The 21361-nt window shown below is 41.0% G+C and overlaps 1 protein-coding gene across 1 annotated transcript; it reads right to left on the bottom strand.

The window, feature by feature from the left end:
• Positions 1-8712: 8712 nt before the first annotated feature.
• Positions 8713-9461, bottom strand: LOC139443966 (uncharacterized). Its single transcript, XM_071224856.1, has one exon. The coding sequence runs from the start codon at positions 9439-9441 to the stop codon at positions 8728-8730; it is 714 nt and encodes a 237-aa protein (XP_071080957.1). The 5' UTR covers positions 9442-9461; the 3' UTR covers positions 8713-8727.
• Between the last annotated feature and the right edge of the window lie 11900 nt (positions 9462-21361).

The following is a 21361-nucleotide window of genomic DNA, read 5'->3' as shown; positions in this document are numbered from 1 at the left end:
TGAGGGAGTTGGTGTGGATGCGGGAACGGATACAGGTGAGGGTGTGTTTAAGAAATAGGGTGTGTGTGAGAGTGATGTGTGACGGTGAGGGTTCGAGCGAGGGTTCGGATGTGATTGAAGTGATGTCAATGAGGGTTTGGGTGTGTCTGAATGTGCGGGTGTGTTTGCGTGGTTTGCGTAAGCTGCTGTGAGTGAAGACCTGGATGTGGGAATGGATGTGGTTGTGTGTATATAGGATGTTTGTATGGGGGATAATATTATGAATGTTATTTTCATAACTGCTATTAAATGTGGTGTGTACATATATAAAATAGTGTTTTTATGAGTCTTTTAGTGTCTCGTAGGCCATTTTGGCCGGTCGCTGAATTTGTACATTCTTGCCTTGTCATTTTATATGTACAGCGGGTGACACTATAATAAAATATTCTTCTTCTTCTCTTCTTCTTCTAATCTCGAACACTTTTTGAGATGGCCCCACCACTTAAACAAACACGATAGGGATTAACTGTTGGCCAACTGCTGGACAAGTAGGACTGCAGCCTCTGCACAGCGAGCGTATCTATGGGTCAAAAGTTTCTGTTCTGTTGTCCAGTGAATAGGTTAGTGAAGCATAGAACTATCCAAACAGTGATTCTACACTCTGTATGTTTCACCCTTCCATCTATATAATATCAATTTGTTCCTTACATTTGCCTTGTGTTATTAATATTTTAAAGATAAATAATGCTAATTTGGTTAATATCATATATTACTTTGCACATGGATTTTTATTGAAAGAGTCAGTCCGTGGGAATTCAGGCTTTCCGATGCTTGTCGTAAGGGTCAGATAGCCTAGTAGTTAAAGCGTTCGCTCGTCGCGCCGAAGAACCGGGTTCGATTGCCGACATGGGTACAATGTGTGAAGCCCATTTCTGGTGTCCCCCGCCGTGATATTGCTGGATTATTGCTAAAAGTGGCGTAAAACCATACTCACGCACTCACTCAACGGGTATTGTGTACATGATGCACGAGAAAAGTACTATATAAGTCAACTGAAGGTATTCAAATTGTCCGAGGAACAAGTGGAGGAGTGAGAAGCGTCTTGTAATCACAGCAATGAAAATCCAGCCGGAGGAAGTAGCCTTCCACACACATCACATGTAGTTGGTTTTAGATACAGGAATATGCACCTTTTGCGGGTGAAATATGTATTCAACTGCAGATATAATTCATATAGTTTATGATACATTTGTAAACCTAAGTTCGTTATATTGTGTGAACTGGTAAACTTCTCTCTCTTTTGTAAATGATATAAATGTAGAAAATAAGAAAAATCAGTAAATGTCAATCATGTTTATTTAAATATATATAACAAAAAATATTGAAGCACAATAGCATAATAAAACATAACAATTATTTGATAGCATTGGTTATGATCAGGAACGTTTCTTTAAGAATCTTAAAAGACTCTTGGACCTCATCTGCTGTTCTTCTGTCTTCACGTAGGAACCTTGTCTTCGGAGTAGACGACATCCTTTCTTGGACAGCCACCTTTCCAACACAGAGCTCATGTCCTCTTTACTCTTCTTTGTTGGTCCATCTGAACCACATACTTGAGCTGTTTTAGACAGTGCACCATTAAGCTGAATCATTAGACGCTCCTTTCTCAAAGTCTCTTCGGTTTCTTCCAGTTTCAGCCTCAAACTGGCACGCTCTCTCAGGTTCCTACAGCTGAAGGCTGTTCGACAAGTGAACCTTTCTGAATATGCTCTTGAAAGTGGAGCACGCAAAGAACTCAGTTGAGATTGAAGTTCTTTCATGGGATCAGCAGCAGTGAGTCCTGCGCCCTCTTCATCATCGCTATCATCGTCGAAAGAGTAGTCCACAAGCTTGGGTGGAAAGTTGAAATGAAAGTCAGCATTTGGGATATGAAACTCCTTAGCAAGTGAAATATTCATTTCTATGGTTTTCTCAGTGTATCCGTCTACTTTCGTACCAAGTCCTGATCTTCAAATCTGCTCGGATCCCAGTTGCAATGTGTGCGGCTACATTTGGACCCAACTTATAAAGTAATCCAAATAATTCATCCACTCAACGCAAAGCCTTGCAACTATAATCACATAATTGTGTTTGTATAGTGAAGTAACATGTTCTATAACGCTATACTCACCAACAGTGTGAACCTAATTAGATTTTCTATTGTACGTTATTCCTCTCTCTCTGAGAGTCGAAGGGTTGTTTGTTAACGATCACCTCATTGGGGTTAATTAGCTTAAAACAACACATGTTTTCATTTACTAAACTAACAGTTTGTTTCAGATTTGCAAAAGAAGGAGAGTGGAAAGTGTCCGTTTTTTAGGATCAAAGGTTATATATTATTTGTGTAATATTAATTAATTGCGTTGGGATCGAATCATGAAGAATTGTGTATATTTCATGTGGTTTTACCACAAACTTAACACAATACAAGACTGTGTAATTATAATCTGGGTTTGATTTTTAAACTGTATTCACACACTTCTCCTCTTCAGAAACTTACTTTTCACATGGTGTACTCTGTACGGCAAACACGTGCTATTAAAGAGGTAGGCTGTCAAATGAGAACTTCATTTCTTTCGATGTACTGATCCGCTGTAAGCTTCCCATCATTGTTTTATTTATTAGACGATCATTTAAAGAAACTGTGAAATTAACGCTCACACAATCTCATGCAAAATTCATTCAAATTTAAATTAACAAATGTTTATGACTGCTGTTATTGTATCTGATACAAAAACAAAAACCCAGGTTAAAGAATCATGTTTATATATTTCTAAGTTGCCGACAGTACTTATCCTGCGAAAAGTTCAGTTTTTTGAGTTAGGTCATTATGGGAATATTAAAATCATTAATCGTTCGTTTCTTTCTTTCGGGAGAAATCTTTCAACGGACAATTTGACATGATGTGTATGCACAAAATCTATAGTTATCTATGGTTAAACATATCTTGATTTCATGAATGAAATCTGGATTGGTAAACAAGCAAAACATTGCTTATATAAATACCACGCACGCACGCACGCACACGCACACGCACACGCACACACGTATTACGAATATGATAGTTAAGCATACACCGGAACCATTTCCGAGCATGTCCGACCTAATAACGTGAAGAAAAAATATATAGTTTTAACTTCGAGTGCAAATTTCATAACTTTTGCTCTTCAAATACTATTTCCTTCTTCAAAAGTGCAGCTAGGGTTGAACAGACATAATAGTTTTATGTAAATATTTCATAAACAGATCCACGCACGAACATCACTCAAAGTAAGGTCAGAAAAGTGTGTCTTATCTTCTTCTTTTTAGGCACTGGTATGAAATTTGCGACTGCTTACAGCAGATCAATCAACTTCCCTCGTCGGAATAAGCCCGATGAATCGGCGAAGCTAAAATACTTTTCATTGCAATTATACCAAGAACTTCTTCGAAAGGCAGTTAGAAGTTGGAGTACTGAATAAGGATAAGATATGGGTATGAACAACTTCTTTGTTACAATAAAGTTATCAAGCAAGTGACATTTTTCCTGGTTGCTCTAAGAATACAGCATGTACAGATGATATTATTGTGTCCACAATGACGATTATTGAAGGCATGCTAATAGTTAGTCACCGTGCCACGCCAGTTGACCATTGAAGTATAGACTGTCATGATCAGAACCGTCGACACTCGAAAACTGGTTACGGAACAAGCCTAAAATGCCGGTCTATGTTGGGATATCTGTCCTTCAAACACAGTAGTCCACCATGGGTCCACAACACTTCATTTGTGATATAATAAATACAGTATCTACATAATCATGATTATGATAACGAAACAGACGTGGCCAGGCAGCATCTCAAGGCGCCAGAGACCCAACCTAAACCTGCCTCGCCGCTGTCCGAGGGTCAAGTCTCGACCAACAGAAAGTATTCTAACTTTAACCAGTCATATCACTGACCAGCGGCCACGTATCAAATACGATACTTCTCTCGTCAGTCTGTAGTAACCCGCATCTCATCCCGATGTAAAGCTTCAGTGGCCAACCGGACATTCTCTAGTATTAATTAGAAGCCACTGACCTGCACATGAATCCGTGCTGCTGGCCAGCGTCATAATAGCCCAATTGCTCTTATAATTTGTATTGTGCAGCCTTGTGAATAATTAGATTGGTATGTTTAACTTACTCAGGGAACATAAAAGACATATATTAACTTCCTGTTAAAACCTTTACTCTGCCAAACTGCCTGCGATACTAGTTCTTGTGATCTCAGCTCAACCCTCATTTTAATGGGTACAGAGGATTCAGAGCACATATTTGTTCATTTAAACAAGAGCGACACTATTTAAACACCCGGTTGAGATGCAGGTTCGCATGTTTGCGTTTTGAAGAACACATTTCACCAACTAGCACTTTGTAATAACACTTGGTGGAGCGAGGGGCGGTATAATGACCACAAAGGTAGTTTTCATTGGATACGCGGTGCCCTTGCATACTGAAGGAAAGATTTGTTTGTCAGGGTATCCCGGTCCGGTAAGAGTGAGTGAATATGGTTTTACGCCGCTTTTAGCAATATTCCAGCAATATCATGGCGGGGGACACCAGAAATGGGCTTCACACATTGTACCCATGTCGGGAATCGAACCCGGGTCTTCGGTGTGACGAACGAACGCTTCACCACTAGTCTACCCGACCGCCCTCGGTCCGGTAAGAAGTAGTACTAGGTACGTTAGCTACACTTGGGAGAAAATATAGTTATTGAAACAGTAAGCGATCGCATGAGACATGTTCACAAGCATTGTGGGTTTTTTCAATGCTGCCTGCAAGGAATTATTCCCGAATAGATGTTACCATGTACTCAATCGCAACGTATTCCTTGAAAATGCATGCAGAAAACACGCAAGCATAGTTTGACACCCATGTGTAACATTGTTGGAGAATTGTGGGAGATTGCTGCTTTGTAATAATAGTCAATATGGCGAGACAGTACGTGGCAGTAACGCCAAAATGGCCAAAAGTAGACGTGATTAGGTCAAGGTGCTCACACAGACTGGGAAATGATCCCAAGGTAGTGAGATTTGAAACGGGTTACAGACAGACAGATAATTTATTTGAGTCTCACCTCAACTTTATAATACACTGGAAATAAACTCTTTAAAAATATCGTGATATAAAGTAACATGCAACTCCCTACAAAGTTATGAGAGAATATATGACATTGGTAAAATATGTATACATTTTCACATGTATTATACACGATAAAAATGACTGTACCAGGCAATTCACAAAAGAGAATAATCTATAGTACTACATTGTGTAGGGCATCCGATCTGGAGAAAATAAAAAATGGACATATAATTTATAAGTAACGCTTATGAGACACAATAAAAAAAAATACATGTGTGTATAAATCATGATAAGGATACTGTTAAAATCCTGTACAAGACATTAATATACATATTCAATAATTGTTGAGGTTTGTATATTTTATAAAGTGTTCTTGCTGATTGGACTTGTACATTTTCTGACTTTAAAATAAATATACATTTGTTTAAATCAGTCAGATTTGTAGAGATAGGGTTTAATAACATGCACTGCTTGTCTTAAATATTAATAAAAAGGACGGGGTATTAAGAAATGTAATTCATATTGGATATCGTGCCGCGACATCGTCGATCGTTATTCATGCTGACCATCACGGGTTTACCTGGTCCAAATTCGATAATTTACAGGCTCGTGTAATAAGTAGAGATTATCTCTGGCTAATTGCCTTATCTTGAAACGTATCATCCTGACGTATGACCGTATTTCATCATAAAGAACTCATTACAATTCTATTGATAACTTGCATTTTATTCCTTACCCAGAGCAATGTATGAAAACCTTCACAGCGTCACTATCCCTCCCCAAGATACGTTTATGATATATGACGATCATTCAACATATCAAAGACTCCTGTCGTCGATATTGACACAGTAACTATTATCAAGATATACAAATATGACACTGATGAATACGTTACTGTCGCAAAACTGCAAACGCCTTTCTCAAACCATCCAGCAATGCTAGGGATGGATTTGGAATAATTGTTCGGCAGATTGGTGAGTTTTCTGCCCAATTCACAGAGCGGGTGCGCTTCATAATAATGTTCCAGGAACGTCTTACATATAGGTTTCTGTCTCATAGAAATATTTGTCTTTCAGTCTGAGTATTTCAATAAATTTCATCGTGTTTTTGTAAAGACATAAAATATGATCTGCCACCTCCTTAGGAGAACTGAAGGCAGCGGCGTTGATGTATGTTCCGGGAGGGGCACCCCGACCGTAGTTGCCCCCCCCCCCCTTCGGACAACAGTCACAACGTCAACGTTAAAGTTGTAGGTGAAGTCCCACTGGTGTAATCAAGGCAAATGTCACCAACTGATCCGTGGTATCCAGGTGACACCAACTGATGCCAGTATCCACGTAACATCAACTGATGAAATACCATAGTCGTCCGCTTCCCCGACTTCGGAGTCGGAAACAAAATGATAATCTCTGAGATGTGTCGAGGAAACTGAAAAGCCACTTGTTCATCTTCGTTTACATATTTTATTCACCGTGGACGACAAGTAGGACGAGTGGAGGTGGGGAGAAGAGCGGGGTGTTGACATAGCATAGGTAGGCTTTTGTTGCAAACACGGCTATTCTAACAACGTATTATAAATTGGAGTGTTTGACAGTCGTCAAGTAAGAGAAACCCTCGGTTTAGAGGGTATGTGATATTTTATGTAGATGAACGAGTTTAACAGTATTTCTCACAGGCAACCTATCCATTTACAACAGACAAATAAGTTCGGAGGGTTGTGTGGTCGCTATACTGATGGCCCATGGATTGTACGTGTATACATGGCGCCGCAATATGCTGGGCCCGGTTACATGAAACCTAGTATCGTTGGTTCGAATCCCGGTTCGCCCTGTGCTCGTGGGTTTCACCAAAGTAACTTCAGTGTTTTCTCCTGAGCTGTCATGCTATGTTCAAAGCGACGTCGGGGGCACGGGGGAGGCGCCGGAATTCGGTGTGCAGAGTTACGTCCCTTGGACACGCCAGCAATCTACGGTCGTGGGTTCGAGTCCCGGTTCGCCCTGATTATGCTTCTAGGTTTGTCAGCGTTATACCCATGCTAGTGGGTTTCACAGAAGTGATAACATCTGAGACCTGCATCACTTCGGGATTTTGTCCCAAATTAAGCTGACACGCTGTGATATAACTGGAATAATGTTCAAAGCGGCGTTAAACCCAACTCAATCTGTAGATAAAACGTGTCGTTTACCAATTTGGTGAAACTTGCGGGTACGATGTTGACAAGTCTAGAAACATAATTGGGGTGAATTGGGATTCGAACCTACAATCATAAGTTTCTGGCGTACACAAGGGACGCAACTCTGCACAGCGAATTGCGGCGCCTTGACGACCGGTCCAACTGCTTTATCTGCAACTGAGAAACACGTGGCTCCAACATACAATCTGCGCGGAAAGTCTACAGAAATGCAGGGTTTAGACGTTTACCACTATGGAGAAACCAACGACACGGGAATGGTACTGACAAATCTAGAATCATAAAAAGGACAAATATGGGATTCGAACGCATGAACGACAAAGGAACTTAACGCTACATCGAAATACGACCCGTGAAAATCCGGGGTAGAATAGGTCTTCGAGAGGCGACTAACGGGATCGGGTGGTCAGGCTCGCTGACTTGGTTGATGCATGAATTGATTGGGCATAAGTTGCCCAGTGGTCTAAGGCGTCGTATTTTGTTTGACATGTTTAACGCCGCACTCAACAATATGACGGCGGTCTGTAAATAATTGAGTCTGGACCAGACAATACAGTAATTGATATCATGAGCATCGATCCACGCAATTTGGATACGATGACATGCATCAACCAAGTCAGCAAGCCTCACCTCCCGATCCCGTATTTGCCTCTTTTACGGCAAGTATGGGTTGCTGAAAATATATTCTCTACCCCGGATCTTAACGGGTCTACAAAACTCTGTGATTCACTTTATACAAGACACATTATGTATACACATATTTTGTGAGCAATATGTATTACAAAGATACGTCTGCAAAATGAGTAGAAAAATACTTTTATTTTCAAATTTGACAATATATACATGCACAGGGACATTTCCACAGTAATTCACGCTTTTTACAAAACGTTTCTTAAAATATTAAGAGACTGAAAAATACATTTGTTTGTATATCTGAATACAAGTACAAATTGAAAAATGGTCTACACACCTAAAAACAATGGACCGTCTTGCCTGGTATCTTAACATGTGTCAGATGCGCCGGAATTCCTACTGCAGAGTTGCGTCCCTTACGTGTGCCAGAATCCCAGTTCGAATCCAAGGGTACGTCTGATTATGAACCTTGGTTTGTCAGCACCATACCCGTGCAACTTGCTTTTACCAAAGTTATATATTTCGTATGACCACCACTTCGGACTTTGAACTTTTAAACTGACAGTATTTAACGGAAGTACTGTTCAAAGTGGTGTTAAATCAAACTCACTCACACATCATCATCAGAAGCTAACCATCAGTCACCCATTAGGAGAGCGATGATGTACGATCGCTGTAAACTGCTTCATGATCACAGCTGTGAACATCCGTTACTGACAACACAAGCATAATCATCCTTACAATACAATAGAGATAATGTGCTATCGCACAATAGTAGTCAGGATAACTCTCTGTAACATGAAAATCCCAAGTAGAACCAGCAGTATCGGGCTGAATATGCCTGTATGGACACCCGTCTTCTCACATAAGGCTTTTCTTTGATAGTGTTCATCGAATAAATCACTTGTTGATCTGTGCTACTAAGAGACATATTCAGGTAACGTTCAACTGCGTGTCGATAGTCGGCTATAAAAGGCGGGAGTGTGTACTTGGACCCGAAAAACATCCCTCCACCAAGCCACACCCGATTTCCCTTGAATATACTGTCCACACTCACGTCCATACTCACATCGTACACTTTGTTCAACGCGATTCGAGATTCGTTGAAATCAGCTGGTTTTACTATCACAAACTCTTTGTTCCGTCCAACGATGTACCTAAAATATCCTATATCTATCCAAGCAAAATAAGTCGTGTTGAAGTAATTTTTCAGGACTGTTTCTTCAACGACTGCATACTTCGCGTGCTGCGCACACGAATACTCAGGCACAACTGTGTTCGGGTGGTGCTTAGGGTATCCCGGTATTGAATAAATTGCTTTAATGCGTTCTACATAATCAAAAGCCCACACTGCTTTTCTTTCCACCAGTAAAATCTTTGTAATATTTTCATACCCTGCTCTCATCCTTCTGAATGTTTCAGCAGTTTCCGGCGAGTCGGTATAAAACACAAATGGGCTTCTAATATATTGGTATACGTTCGCCCACTTCATGTAAAGACTTGTGTCAAAAAAGCCTCCAGATCCTTTCTTGAATCGTTGCAGGTGGAAATAAGCTGTAACAACTGTAACTTCCAGTGGCTCCGATTTGTTGTATAATTCAAAGTTATCTTCGGGAATTATGCCTCCATAGCAAGGTTGGCGCTGAAATTAATGAATTATATTCTACAATTATTTCAATCGATACAATCAATTCAAAAATCAAAAATCAAGAGAATAATCACAAACCTTTGAATGAAATATGATTCGGTTGGGGGTAGTTATATCTCAATACCATCAGGTCTTTTACGTTCTCCTATGCCATACACATCTCTGGGCGAGGGGCGGTCGGGTAGCCTAGTGGTTAAAGCGTTCGCTCGTCATGCTGAAGACACGGGTTCGAATCCCGATATGGGTACAATGTGTGAAGCCAATTTCTTGTGTCCCCCGCGTGATATTGCTGGAATATTGCTAAAAGCGGCGTAAAACCAAACTCACTCACTCTCTGAGCGAATCGGGATGAAAGATATGATTTAAATGTGAATGAGTCAACCTCGTCAGTGATCTAGAACATATATAACTAAAAATGGTCTGTATTTATTTGAAAGTTAACTTTGCCTTAACTTTCAACAGATCAGATGACCTTTTAGATTCCCTTACCTTGAACAATATATACTTGACATAAAGTGGATGTAGCAGAGCAAGACGTACTGAATGAAGCGTCCCTCAAATGACTCAAACTACAAGCGAATTTGTCGTAAACCTTTTAAGTTAACTTTCATCACAAAATCGCTTAACGAAATAGACATCCCGTTCGTAAACAACATGGATTTAAACATGCAGATTTCGATTGACTGCAGGTTTTGCGAAACATGTGTATTGTCAACTGGTCGTCGACAGATAATGTACAAATTTTTTCATGTTTTTAATCAAGGTCCTCAAGTGATGTGATGTACTTAGCGGGGTAAGACCCATTTCATTACAATATTGATCTTGATTATCGATTTGACAGGGCGCCGCCAATTTGTTTGAAGCAAATGCAAGTGATTTGAGAGATGGGATCTGATTGGTAAAGTTCATTTAATTTAAAAATTATTGACACTTTTGATTTGAGAAAAACTAATGTTGAATTATTTATGTAATTACTATGTTAATATAAATATTTATAATAATATATAATTCTCATTTCTTTATCATTCTTTCTGATCTATCCATCCAAAGTCTACAAGGCGGACCTACCAGACATGATGATACCTTAAAGGATTAACTAGAATCCCTTGTTCACCATTTTCCCGAGGCAAGCGTGTCCAGTTGCCTATATCAAAGCTTGGTTTCTACCCTTGCCACACCAAGGCCACTTTTCTTGGCTCAACCCTGGCGCAACCTCACGTAGATTACGAGTTGTGCCCCTTGTAATGAAAAGGGGATATCCAATTAGAGTGAGTGAGTGAGTGAGTGAGTGAGTTTGGTTTTACGCCGCTTTATGCAATATTCCAGCAATATCACGGCGGGGGACACCATGAATGGGTTTCACACATTGTACCCATGTCGGGAATCGAACCAGGGTCTTCGGCGTGACGAGCGAACGCTTTAACCACTAGGCTACCCGACCGCCCCTCCCCTCCAATTAGATCGCTGTTGTTATCTCGTATAGCTTCATAAAGATAGCAACTACCATAGACGACGATCAGATATCGAAAACATTCGCGATTTCATCCCTGACACAAAAAACCCGTTCAAAAGTCCCAATTCAAAGAAGGACATTTCCCCACACCCAACTTTTCTTTAAAAAGAATTAATCAATGAATGTTTGGTGGAGAACTCTTTTCAGAAGGTGCTTTCAAACATTTACCACTAATTATAAGCGGATATTGGAAATATATATATAGACTGCCAAGTTGTCTGAATATGGACACGATTCGATATCTTGACAATCACAGGGACTGACCATGTAGGCAGTATCTCGTTTGGGTTTGTAATTATGACAATTGCCCAATCGGCATGCTGAGTATTGGTGCTTGGGGATACCTAAGGTAACAGTTTATTATTAGAGCAAATTGCTAATGAATGTTTAATAGCATGTAGATAGGACACGGTTGGTGCTTTTAATCCTTTAATGCTATGTGGGTAATCCTTTCACTCTGGTGGAAGGGGGTCACTCTACCAGTACATACATTCTATGTCAAAGAAGATCTGGCTTGGTTTGAATCCTTTTATCAATGCCAGCTTCTAACTGGTGACACTTTAGTGAACTTGACAAGTGATGACGTTTTTAAATATTCATATTATTATACATGGTCAAATTGTAAATAGTACGGATGTACATTTTGTGTTGTCTCTTGTTTTATATCATATTTATATTCCATGTGGGGAAAAAGTGCTTGTGGTGAATTGTCCTGTAGGGAAATGTTCGTGAGGGGAAGCGTTCAGGTGGGGAAATGTCCGACACTCCTCTTTTCGCCTTAAAAAGTAGATATAACTTACTTTAGTAGACAGCAAAGTAATGAGGGTGATGGAGAAACACGTGGCCGTGATGATACACACACCATACTGAATGCATAGCTTCAGTCTCCTGAAGGGTAGCAGTAACACCTGCAATATAAACGATACCGTGTAAATGTTGTCTCTGTAAATATGATAAATCATGACATTATTGCGAACATGAGATAAATTATAATGCGAAAGTGTCCATTGCTGACATTATAAAGTGATGCATTTTTATCTGGATATTTTGGCGTATATTTTCATGTCATGTTCACTGCACTAAAGCAAGGACTGGTCGGCTCGGAGTCAGTATTCTGTGTTTGAGTGGGGTATTCATGTTAAAATGCGGCAAGGTGTCTCAGTGGGCTAGCACTGTAAAATCGGCATTACTCCGGACGAGTACAAGCACACACATACACACGCTTGGTATGACTCTATATTATCGAAAACAGGACTCGTTTCGGTAGCCTAGCCTGTGTCACGGCTTCTCGTACGTATACACGTTATGATAGTTTATGGAATGTTTCTGAAGTGGAAGACAACCCCCCACCTCCATTCGAAATTGATTGCACTCATTTGTTTGGACAAAGTCGCTTGACCAAACCTAAGACTTATGCATACTGATTATGCATAATCCAAAACAATAAGTGACGTAAAGCACATAATTCCACACGTATCATAACACAAACTAGCCATTCCACGATAATACAGAGTTGCTCGCCCTTCATTTGCTAATGACAGGTGTTTTATTTACCCAACTCGGAAAAGAAAATCAGCATCGATCAATCTTATTTGATGTGTTCTAAAAGTTGGACAAAGAGCAAGAAACATTTGGCGTCTGACATATTAAAACGTTAGTAAGCGTACGCCATTACGATCCATAATAAATTAACTACCGCCATGATATAGCGTATCTGCTAAGTGCAGTAATCTTGATTTGTTTGCGACGTTAGGCCCTAAACCCTATTTCACCTCACCTCATCTCACCTGATTTATAAGGTTTAGGATTCGGAGGGCAATATAGGTCTAATGATTACCATGTACAAATCCTGTTAGATTTTTAAAAGCCGTAAGGCAAAATCTGAACCCCTCGCGCTATAGGCCTAGCGCTCTGACAACACGAAGACATGGAAGATGGCTTGATTTTACGATAAAGTTGTCTATATAGTTAAGTGAGATGTTTTACAGTTATTCATGTTATTAGCGAAAAAACGACGAATGTTTCTTAAGCGTCCGAAAATCCATAATGCCAGGATACTTGCCATGACTAACATGCTAAAATATGCATTTCTTCCGTGTAGTCATCGGTGAGGTCAAGGTCAGATCCAGCGCAGATAACTCTTGTTATTTATGAAATTTGAGAGTTACCCGCCCATTGTTACGATATTTTATGTGCGCTTACTCAATATCCTGTCGGGATCTGGAAAGTGAGTGCGTGAGTATGGCTTTACGCCGCTTTTAGCAATATTCCAGCAACATCACGGCGGGGGACACCAGAAATGTGCTTCACACATTGAATCCATGTCGGGAATCGAACCCGGGTCTTCGGCGTGACGAGCGAACGCTTTAACCACTAGGCTACCCGACCGGAAAACTGAGTGAGGTATCCATGTTAGACTACGGCAAGGTATATTTTAGAGAGCAAGTGTTTACCAATTGCATGACACCCTGGTGAAACTTGATTCATTCTGCGGACTCGGTGTATGGGAATCAACAAATACAACACATACAAGTTGTTGAAAACAGAACGTGCAGGTTCTTCATCCGTGTCGGATCAAACTCATCTCATCTGACAGTGGAAGGAGACTTGGGGTGGACGTCAACAGTGGTGGGTCAAAAAGTAGAACTATTCGGCAGTATTTCAGATGTGACAATATGCAAGAAAAAATATACAAGAACATTTGTCGAGTTGTCTCTCCCATGTAACACCTCCTTTGACAAGAGAGTTTTGAACTTAATCAACCATTTCGTTGTAAATTGGATTTGAAAAGAGATTTGGAGTGAAAAAGTAAAGGGTGTTTCTAGTTAATGGGGATAAGGTCACATGGTTTGAAGGTGTGTGGGATGATAACAATAAAATTAATGGCAACAAACTCATAACATAGATACGTTTTTTCCAGTTGATAGTTTTGTAAGTAACCATGTACAGCATATTGTGATGTGTTATCACGTAGGCTTATTATCCAAATTCAGATGTGGAGCACTTTACCTATCAGAAGAGACTGGTCGGTATTCTAAACCTCCCTACTACTAGACTATAGACTGTGAAACTATAGTGCAACTAAAGATGTCAAAATTGTGGAAGATGAAATCCACTTTCTCTTTTCCTGTGACTTATTTTTCCAATCAACACTTTAAACTACTGAAAAAGGCAAATGAACTTAAGACTGGATTTTGTACACATTCAAATATTCACAAGAGAACTTACATCATGCAACAACACCCTTTACTGACGCGTCTATCAGTTACTCTCCAAATATGAAAAGACACAGACAGTTTTTATTCTTCCGACAGAAAATAAGGGAACTGTTGAAATGACAGTTAAGGTGTAAGGCAATAAATGTCTGTGAAATTAATTTCAATATCGTGTAGATCAATATCTGGAGTGTCCACCATGTTGGGCGATACATGCACGATATCTTGATGACATACTGTTGATTAACTCGGTTAGGTTTGCCCCCTATATTCCCCACCATTCCGCCTGAAAAGCTATACTAAGCTGGGCCACCTTGGTGGGTGCTGGGTCTCTGGAGAACACTCTCCGCCCGAGAACATCCCACAGATGCTCTACTGGGAACATGTCAGAGGGCTTAGCGGGCCAGCCCATTGTCCGTAGCCTTTTCCCTCATTATCGTCTTGCTGAAAAAAATCCTGCCGATAAGTCTAACGAATGGAACAGGGACAGGACGCAAAATTTCGTCAACATATTGCAGCCCAGTCAAGTGTCCATAAACAATGACTAATATCAGTTCACCTGTCATGTGTGATACCGACCAATACCATGAGACTTCCGCCCCCAAACCGATCATGGTAAAGATTTGTTGCCCTGGCATTTAGTTCGCCGCTACGTCGCCGACAACGTTTTCTGTCGTCTGTGAATCGTCTGTAAACATGGTGTAACGCATGGTGCACAGCCCGTCCCTAGTGTTTGCTAGCCCACACCAATCTCTTCCGCCGATGGTAGGCTGTTAGTGTCACACTCTTCACAGGACGCCTTGCCTTCAGGTGGGCTGCATAGAGCCGATTTTTAACGGTAGATGTTGAAATTTTCTGTTATTCTGCGGAAATCTCTATTGATGACAGGAGCATATCTCAATTTAATGCATAGTGCAAGTATTGTCTGGGCCTGCCACTCCAAGGTTTGACGGTACCGGTCCCACACTCGAGGAATTACTTTTTTTGATATGCCAAACATTCGGGCCCCTTGGTATATTGACGTTTCCACCTATGTCGTACCCACAATTTGCCATTTTTTCTCGGTGGCATTTTTAAACGTGTGTTTAGTTAAATTGCATTTGTGATTTTGAGTTCCCCCATATCGCACACACTTTGGCGTCTGTGTGCAGGTGTTTATGCATGACTTGAAATTTCATTGTGATTAGATGTCGCGTCCAGATGCAACGCCATGGTATTGTAAATGTACACCGCAATAATAGCTACTAGTCACTGCAAACACGAAAACGTCGTTTTTTCTCGTATATGGCAATGGACGAAAAAACGACGTTTTTTCACGTTTTCTAATAATCGTTTTACCATCTAGAATCTGTCGTTATTTGGCATCGAAATTTACTGCGAGAGAGTGATTTCCAAGCTCCTCCCTTTGCTTGATTGACATTTGAGTTTGGCGCTTTGCACGTGGCTCCTAGTGGAAGCAATGAATTCCACCAGTAGAGTTTTCAACTTGCTCAAATTTGCCATTCCACGCTCACGTTACTTCGCGGATTGTTTCCAGTACGTAATCGATCCACGACAACGCAACTGTCACATCCTGTCAAAATTATTAGAAAAGTGAATGTTGAAGAAACAGCCACACGTACCTCCCGTTTTGTGGTCCAATATAACCAACAAATACGTAAACAAAAATCTGTAAACTGCCACCGAATAACTTGCTGGCTGTCACGACTTATCTTTGTAGGTGGTGGCCGTTGGAAGATATTGCCAGAGACCATATAGCGATAATTAGTCTCTGATATTCCTTGCAATTATAGAGGCAGGGAGGCTAATTGTATGATAGATAGAATAGTCAGATGGCAGCAGTGTAACAGAATACTACATATTATCCTGCACAGTTCTGTTTCAACGGAAATTTTCAAGTCAGGAAAAAGGCGTAATGTCAAATTGAATTATTGAATATTTCCCTTACATATAGGATACTCGGGTACCACATTTGCATTAACTTTAGCTAAAATCATTAGAAAACGTTCAAACTTACAAAAGGTCAAAGAATAAGAAATACATTGACTTTGAAATAGATATCTGGAATTTTATACACTCTAGTCAAGATCCAAATGAATGATTATTGTATTATATCAGCCACACTTCTAAAGACAACACGTCTGACTGAGCTGAAAACGAAACATAGCTTAGCGAGAGCGCAGACCCCATCCATCGACCACAACACCCTCACACGTAACACAAATAAGCAAGGCCTCGACCTGACACTTATGAAACGACATGCTGATCCTGGGTAGAATAGGGTTCCACCAACCAATGCTTGCCGTGAAAGGTGACTATGGGATCGGGTGGTCAGGCTCGCTCACTTGGTTGATGCATGTCATCCATCCCAATTGCGTGGATTGATGCTCATGTTATCAATCACTGGATTGTCTGGGCCAGACTCGATTATTTACAGACCGCCGTCATATAGCTGGACTATTGCTGACTGCGGCGTTAAACAACAAACCAACCAACCAACCAAACAAACATGCGCGCGATGGGATCAGAGTGAGCCTCCCCAAATCTCTGTGTTATAAATCTACCCCGTTACCAACACTGAACACGGCCTTATTCCTGGGTCACTTTCACCACATATATACAAGAAGCACTATGCGCCATGTCAGCACATTCTGGTAGTAGTGGTGGTGTTGGTGCCCCGGAGTACCTTGCCTAAGGGCTCAGTCACACATTCAGGATTTTTACTGCCTTCCTTGATAGGACCATTCCCGATTAAAATTTGTCAAAAGTCTGATCAAGATCCTGGTATATGTGGCGGGAAGTTCACAAATAATCAGATATTGTTCAGGAAGCGTCCCGATTCAGCCGTTTCCAGCCGAATTCGTCCCGACAGCGTCCCGATTTTCCCGAAGGCGATCCGACAGAGATCCGACAGTGACCGGACAGTGAAGCATTCGGCAAAATCTGGACTACTTGCACAAAGCGATCTTAGCGCTAAGATGATCTTAACTCCCATACTTTGACATAGGCTTACAATAGTCTGAGCGCTAATATCGTTTTGTGCAATTGGGCACAGGACGCAATCTGGACTCAATCGACAAGGAACGGCAATGAAGAAATCATGCCCGTTCCTCACGACAGCGTCCCGATCCACAGTACGCTGTCCAGGCAACACGACTGTGATCCGATACAGCAGAATCTGTCACGACATAGTCACGATTGTAATCCGACTAGACAAAATCGGCTGAGTTTCCCGAATGGTACGGGACGCACCATACTGTCAGGACTGCTTGGCCGACCTCTCTGGACCTTTCCCGATCCGTAGGACTCTGTTACGAACGTATACGACTCCGTTCAGACAATGAAAGGACATTCCAGATCACTGAGGATAGTAATCCGACTGTCTCACTTTTCGTGATCTCAAACGGGAGCCATAATCAGCACTGTGTGAACCTGGCCTAACCCAATCTTGTCTAAGACAGAGACCACCTCACTTCGTGTTGTTGTTCTATGTGTATGGGAGGTCGCCTTCTGCCTCAGCAATTCCGGTAGATCTGTCCTTCTTTGGAACTCATGTGTGTGAATTTGGTAAACATACTATCTATTGGGATTTTAGAATTGACTTGAATTTTGTGTAGCCGTCTGCCGAGATTATACCCTGATGGTATGCACTTTATTTCGTGTGTTTAGACACTAAACGTGTTTAGACACCAAATGTGTATTCCGTTTAGGATTTAAACACGATTGATGAGCGATACTCCTATACCTAGTGTCAGTGAATCGTGTCTGAGCCCTTCCTAGTCCTGGGAACGCCACGGGGAGTTTTCCTCCTAAATATAATTTTGTCGCTCCCGGGCAAACAAGAGTTCGAAGAGCTTACTGATTCGGCATAACTTCATCTATTCATCTGAGGCAACAGCTTATTTTTGCAAACAATTGCGTCTTCATTGATTTTCAGTGATCCATAAATATATTCTTACCGCTATTGTCAACGTTTACGCCAAAAGGAATTTGTTTCTTTGGAAAATCGAAATTGGTTATTATCTGGCATTGATGTTCTACATTTCTATGGTTGTTTACGACATGAGTATTGGTTGATAACAACATCTGGTGTCACATGCCACATGTCACATGACACAAAACATGACACTTGAATATAGAATGTGTTTCAACACACAAAAATGTTAAACAAACACACGTTTGTGTTTACCGTTATACTTGCCCATGTAGCCGTCGTATACATGTAACATATATAAATGTTCTGTGCAGTCATGGGTGGAATTGAATACAATATATTGAAATAAGGAACGTGTTCATGAAGCGAGACATTTCAAAACAATAAAAATTTAAAGTGTTAAAGATCTTCTTTGGTTGACTACAAACTACAGTTTTTAAACGTGCACATACCTTAGCTACATCATAGATAATATATATTTCATATTATTTTGTTATCTTTAAATACCCACATCTAAAATCAACCAACATCCCAGAAATACAATTGTCGTAGTTAAAATTATATATCTATTCAATAGAATACAAATGGATCCCAGAACGATGCTTGATTTCAGGACCAGAACCTAGGCAATCTAGACTTGTCAAATCATTCTTTACTTGGAGTCCGTTTCAAATATATTCTCTAGGATCTGGGGACAGATAGAGTAACATGTAGTCAATGCAAACATTTCTTTAAAATATATTTTTTTTATTCGAAAGAACCTTTCTCCTTCTGCTGTTTTGTAATCAACTAAACCAGACTTGGTAAGTATGATCTAGACTTGCCTAGGATTTTAGTAAAACAGAATACCGGTGTGAGTATCGCATGGAGAACTGACGGAATCCCGCTTGGGTCAGTCTGGGCGTGTAATCAGGTATGTTGCTAGGTCTCGAGTTCGGACAGTTGGCATAATAGAACAAGCTTTAAGCTTGGGCACAGTGGTGTAATACAGTGGTTAGTTCTCTTCCGTGATTGTTAATGTAGAGATTAAAGCATTAGCAACGCACAATTCGTCTGTTTTAAAAAGAAAATGTGTTATTGTGATTTCATATTCATAATAATGCTACGCTACACAATGGCGACACAAAATTGTACCAGCACCACATACATGAATATTACTTGCTTGTACTCGAGATACATTGATAACGCGAAAGTTATGTCATTCGTCACTCATGGTAGTGGCTATAAAAAGGCAAGCATAAGCCAATAATTTGTCATTTTTCAAGTTCCAAAATGCCGAAACTCAGCGCTGCCGATCGGAACATCACCATAGGAAGTATCTAAAGAGGGGAATCGCAGTCTTCTGTTGCACGCCACTCCAACGTCCACCACAGCACCATTTGCCGTCTTTTAAACCGATACACACAGTTCAATTCCACTGCAGACCGTCCGATAAATGGCCGACCAAGAGTTACCACCCCTGCGCAGGATCGCTTCATTCGACTGTCCTACCTACGTCATCGCAATGCCACAGCTATAGAGACTGCAGGACGCCTCCCTGGTTTGAGGAGGATATCGGACCAGACTGTCAGGAACCATCTTCGCGAGGCTGGAATCCGACCCCGAAAATCAGTTAGCCCTGTTTTGCAACAGATCCATCGACAGCGACGCTTGCGTTGGTGCCACACCTTACAACCTTGGAATTTGAGGAAACTCGAGACCACTGTGGTTTAGCGATGAATCACGATTTCCTCTTCACCGACGAGATGAAAGACGACGTGTTTATCGTCGACGAAATGAGCGTTTTGCCCCACATTGTGTACGTGAAGCTTTCGGCCATGGGAGCCGTGCCATTTTTCACTTGTCAGAGGGGTACACAAAGTACGTGATCTGGACTAACAGTTGTCTGACATTTATTTTTTGTGGAAGCATCGGTGGCTGGATTAGATCGCTGACTTTTTGTGCTGGTGATTGGGTGCCTCACTCACAGTGTAGGTTCAAATCCCGGACGGGACTCAACCCAAAAACGTACGAGCATCTGTACTTTACTAAGCAAGTGTTATCCCGATTATATCATTTGTTGTCAAGAAAGCACAATAAATGTATATTCGGCTTTGGGAGGGTAATAATATTACAGACATTTACGGATATTGATAACGACTTGAAGGAGCTTCGTAACGCAAGTCTTCTCAATTCAGGGATTGGTAACTCCCTCTGTGTGTGTGTGTGTCAGTGTGTGTTAGTGTTAGTGTGTGTGTGTTTGTGTTAGTGTGTGTGTGTGTGTTTGTGTGTGTGTGTGTGTGTATAGTACACCACGAGATCTGAAGATCTGACTTGGCTGTGGTTTAAGTAATTTTTTCAGCAAATCGCTACATGAATCAGGTACCACCTTATGCCAACATCAACGTCTTGCCCTGGCCGTCGAAATCTCCAGATCTCAACCCAATCGAACAACTCTGGGATGAACTCGTTCGACTTGTATGTCAACGTCAGAACCGCCGCAGACACTCCAGAACTGGCCAACGCGTTACAAGCGAAATGGCGCCGAATTCCGCAGGACAGAATTCGTACGCTTAACCAGTCAGTGCAGAGGAGATGCAGAACCGTGATTGCTGCCCCGGGCGGTGAGTTTAGCGCAACCTCGTGGCCTTATGTGTCATGACAATGAACAGTTTTCAATGCCTTTGTACAACGACAACATGTGACTATCGAGGTCCAACATTTCATATTTGTATCTATGATATTGAAGTAAATATATCGACTTTATCCAGTCACAGGATTGTAACCGATGGCACCCGTCAAAAACACATGCAAAGACATGTCAATCCACGGAAACATGATGGTACTATTAACACGAGAGTTGGGGAATCAGCTCGCTTAGCAGAGGTACCACTATGCACGTCCAACCCACACATTAACACAAGACCTGAGTGAATAAACAGTCAGTTATTTAGACAGCCACAGAATGATATGTGACTGTCTGTCGTCCGTATTTATACCTATTCTAGCAACTACAGATAATCTTATTGACTGATTAAACTGACGATAAAGTTGTTATTGCACACTTTAGTGACGTTCTCGTGCTTTTGAGTCAATTGCCTATACAGTCATATGCAACTATTT

Source organism: Haliotis cracherodii, unplaced genomic scaffold, assembly GCF_022045235.1.
Source record: "Haliotis cracherodii isolate W230 unplaced genomic scaffold, xgHalCrac1.p SCAF_5, whole genome shotgun sequence".
Classification (NCBI taxonomy): Eukaryota; Metazoa; Mollusca; class Gastropoda; order Lepetellida; family Haliotidae; genus Haliotis; species Haliotis cracherodii.
This window is presented reverse-complemented; position numbering and strand designations above follow the sequence as displayed.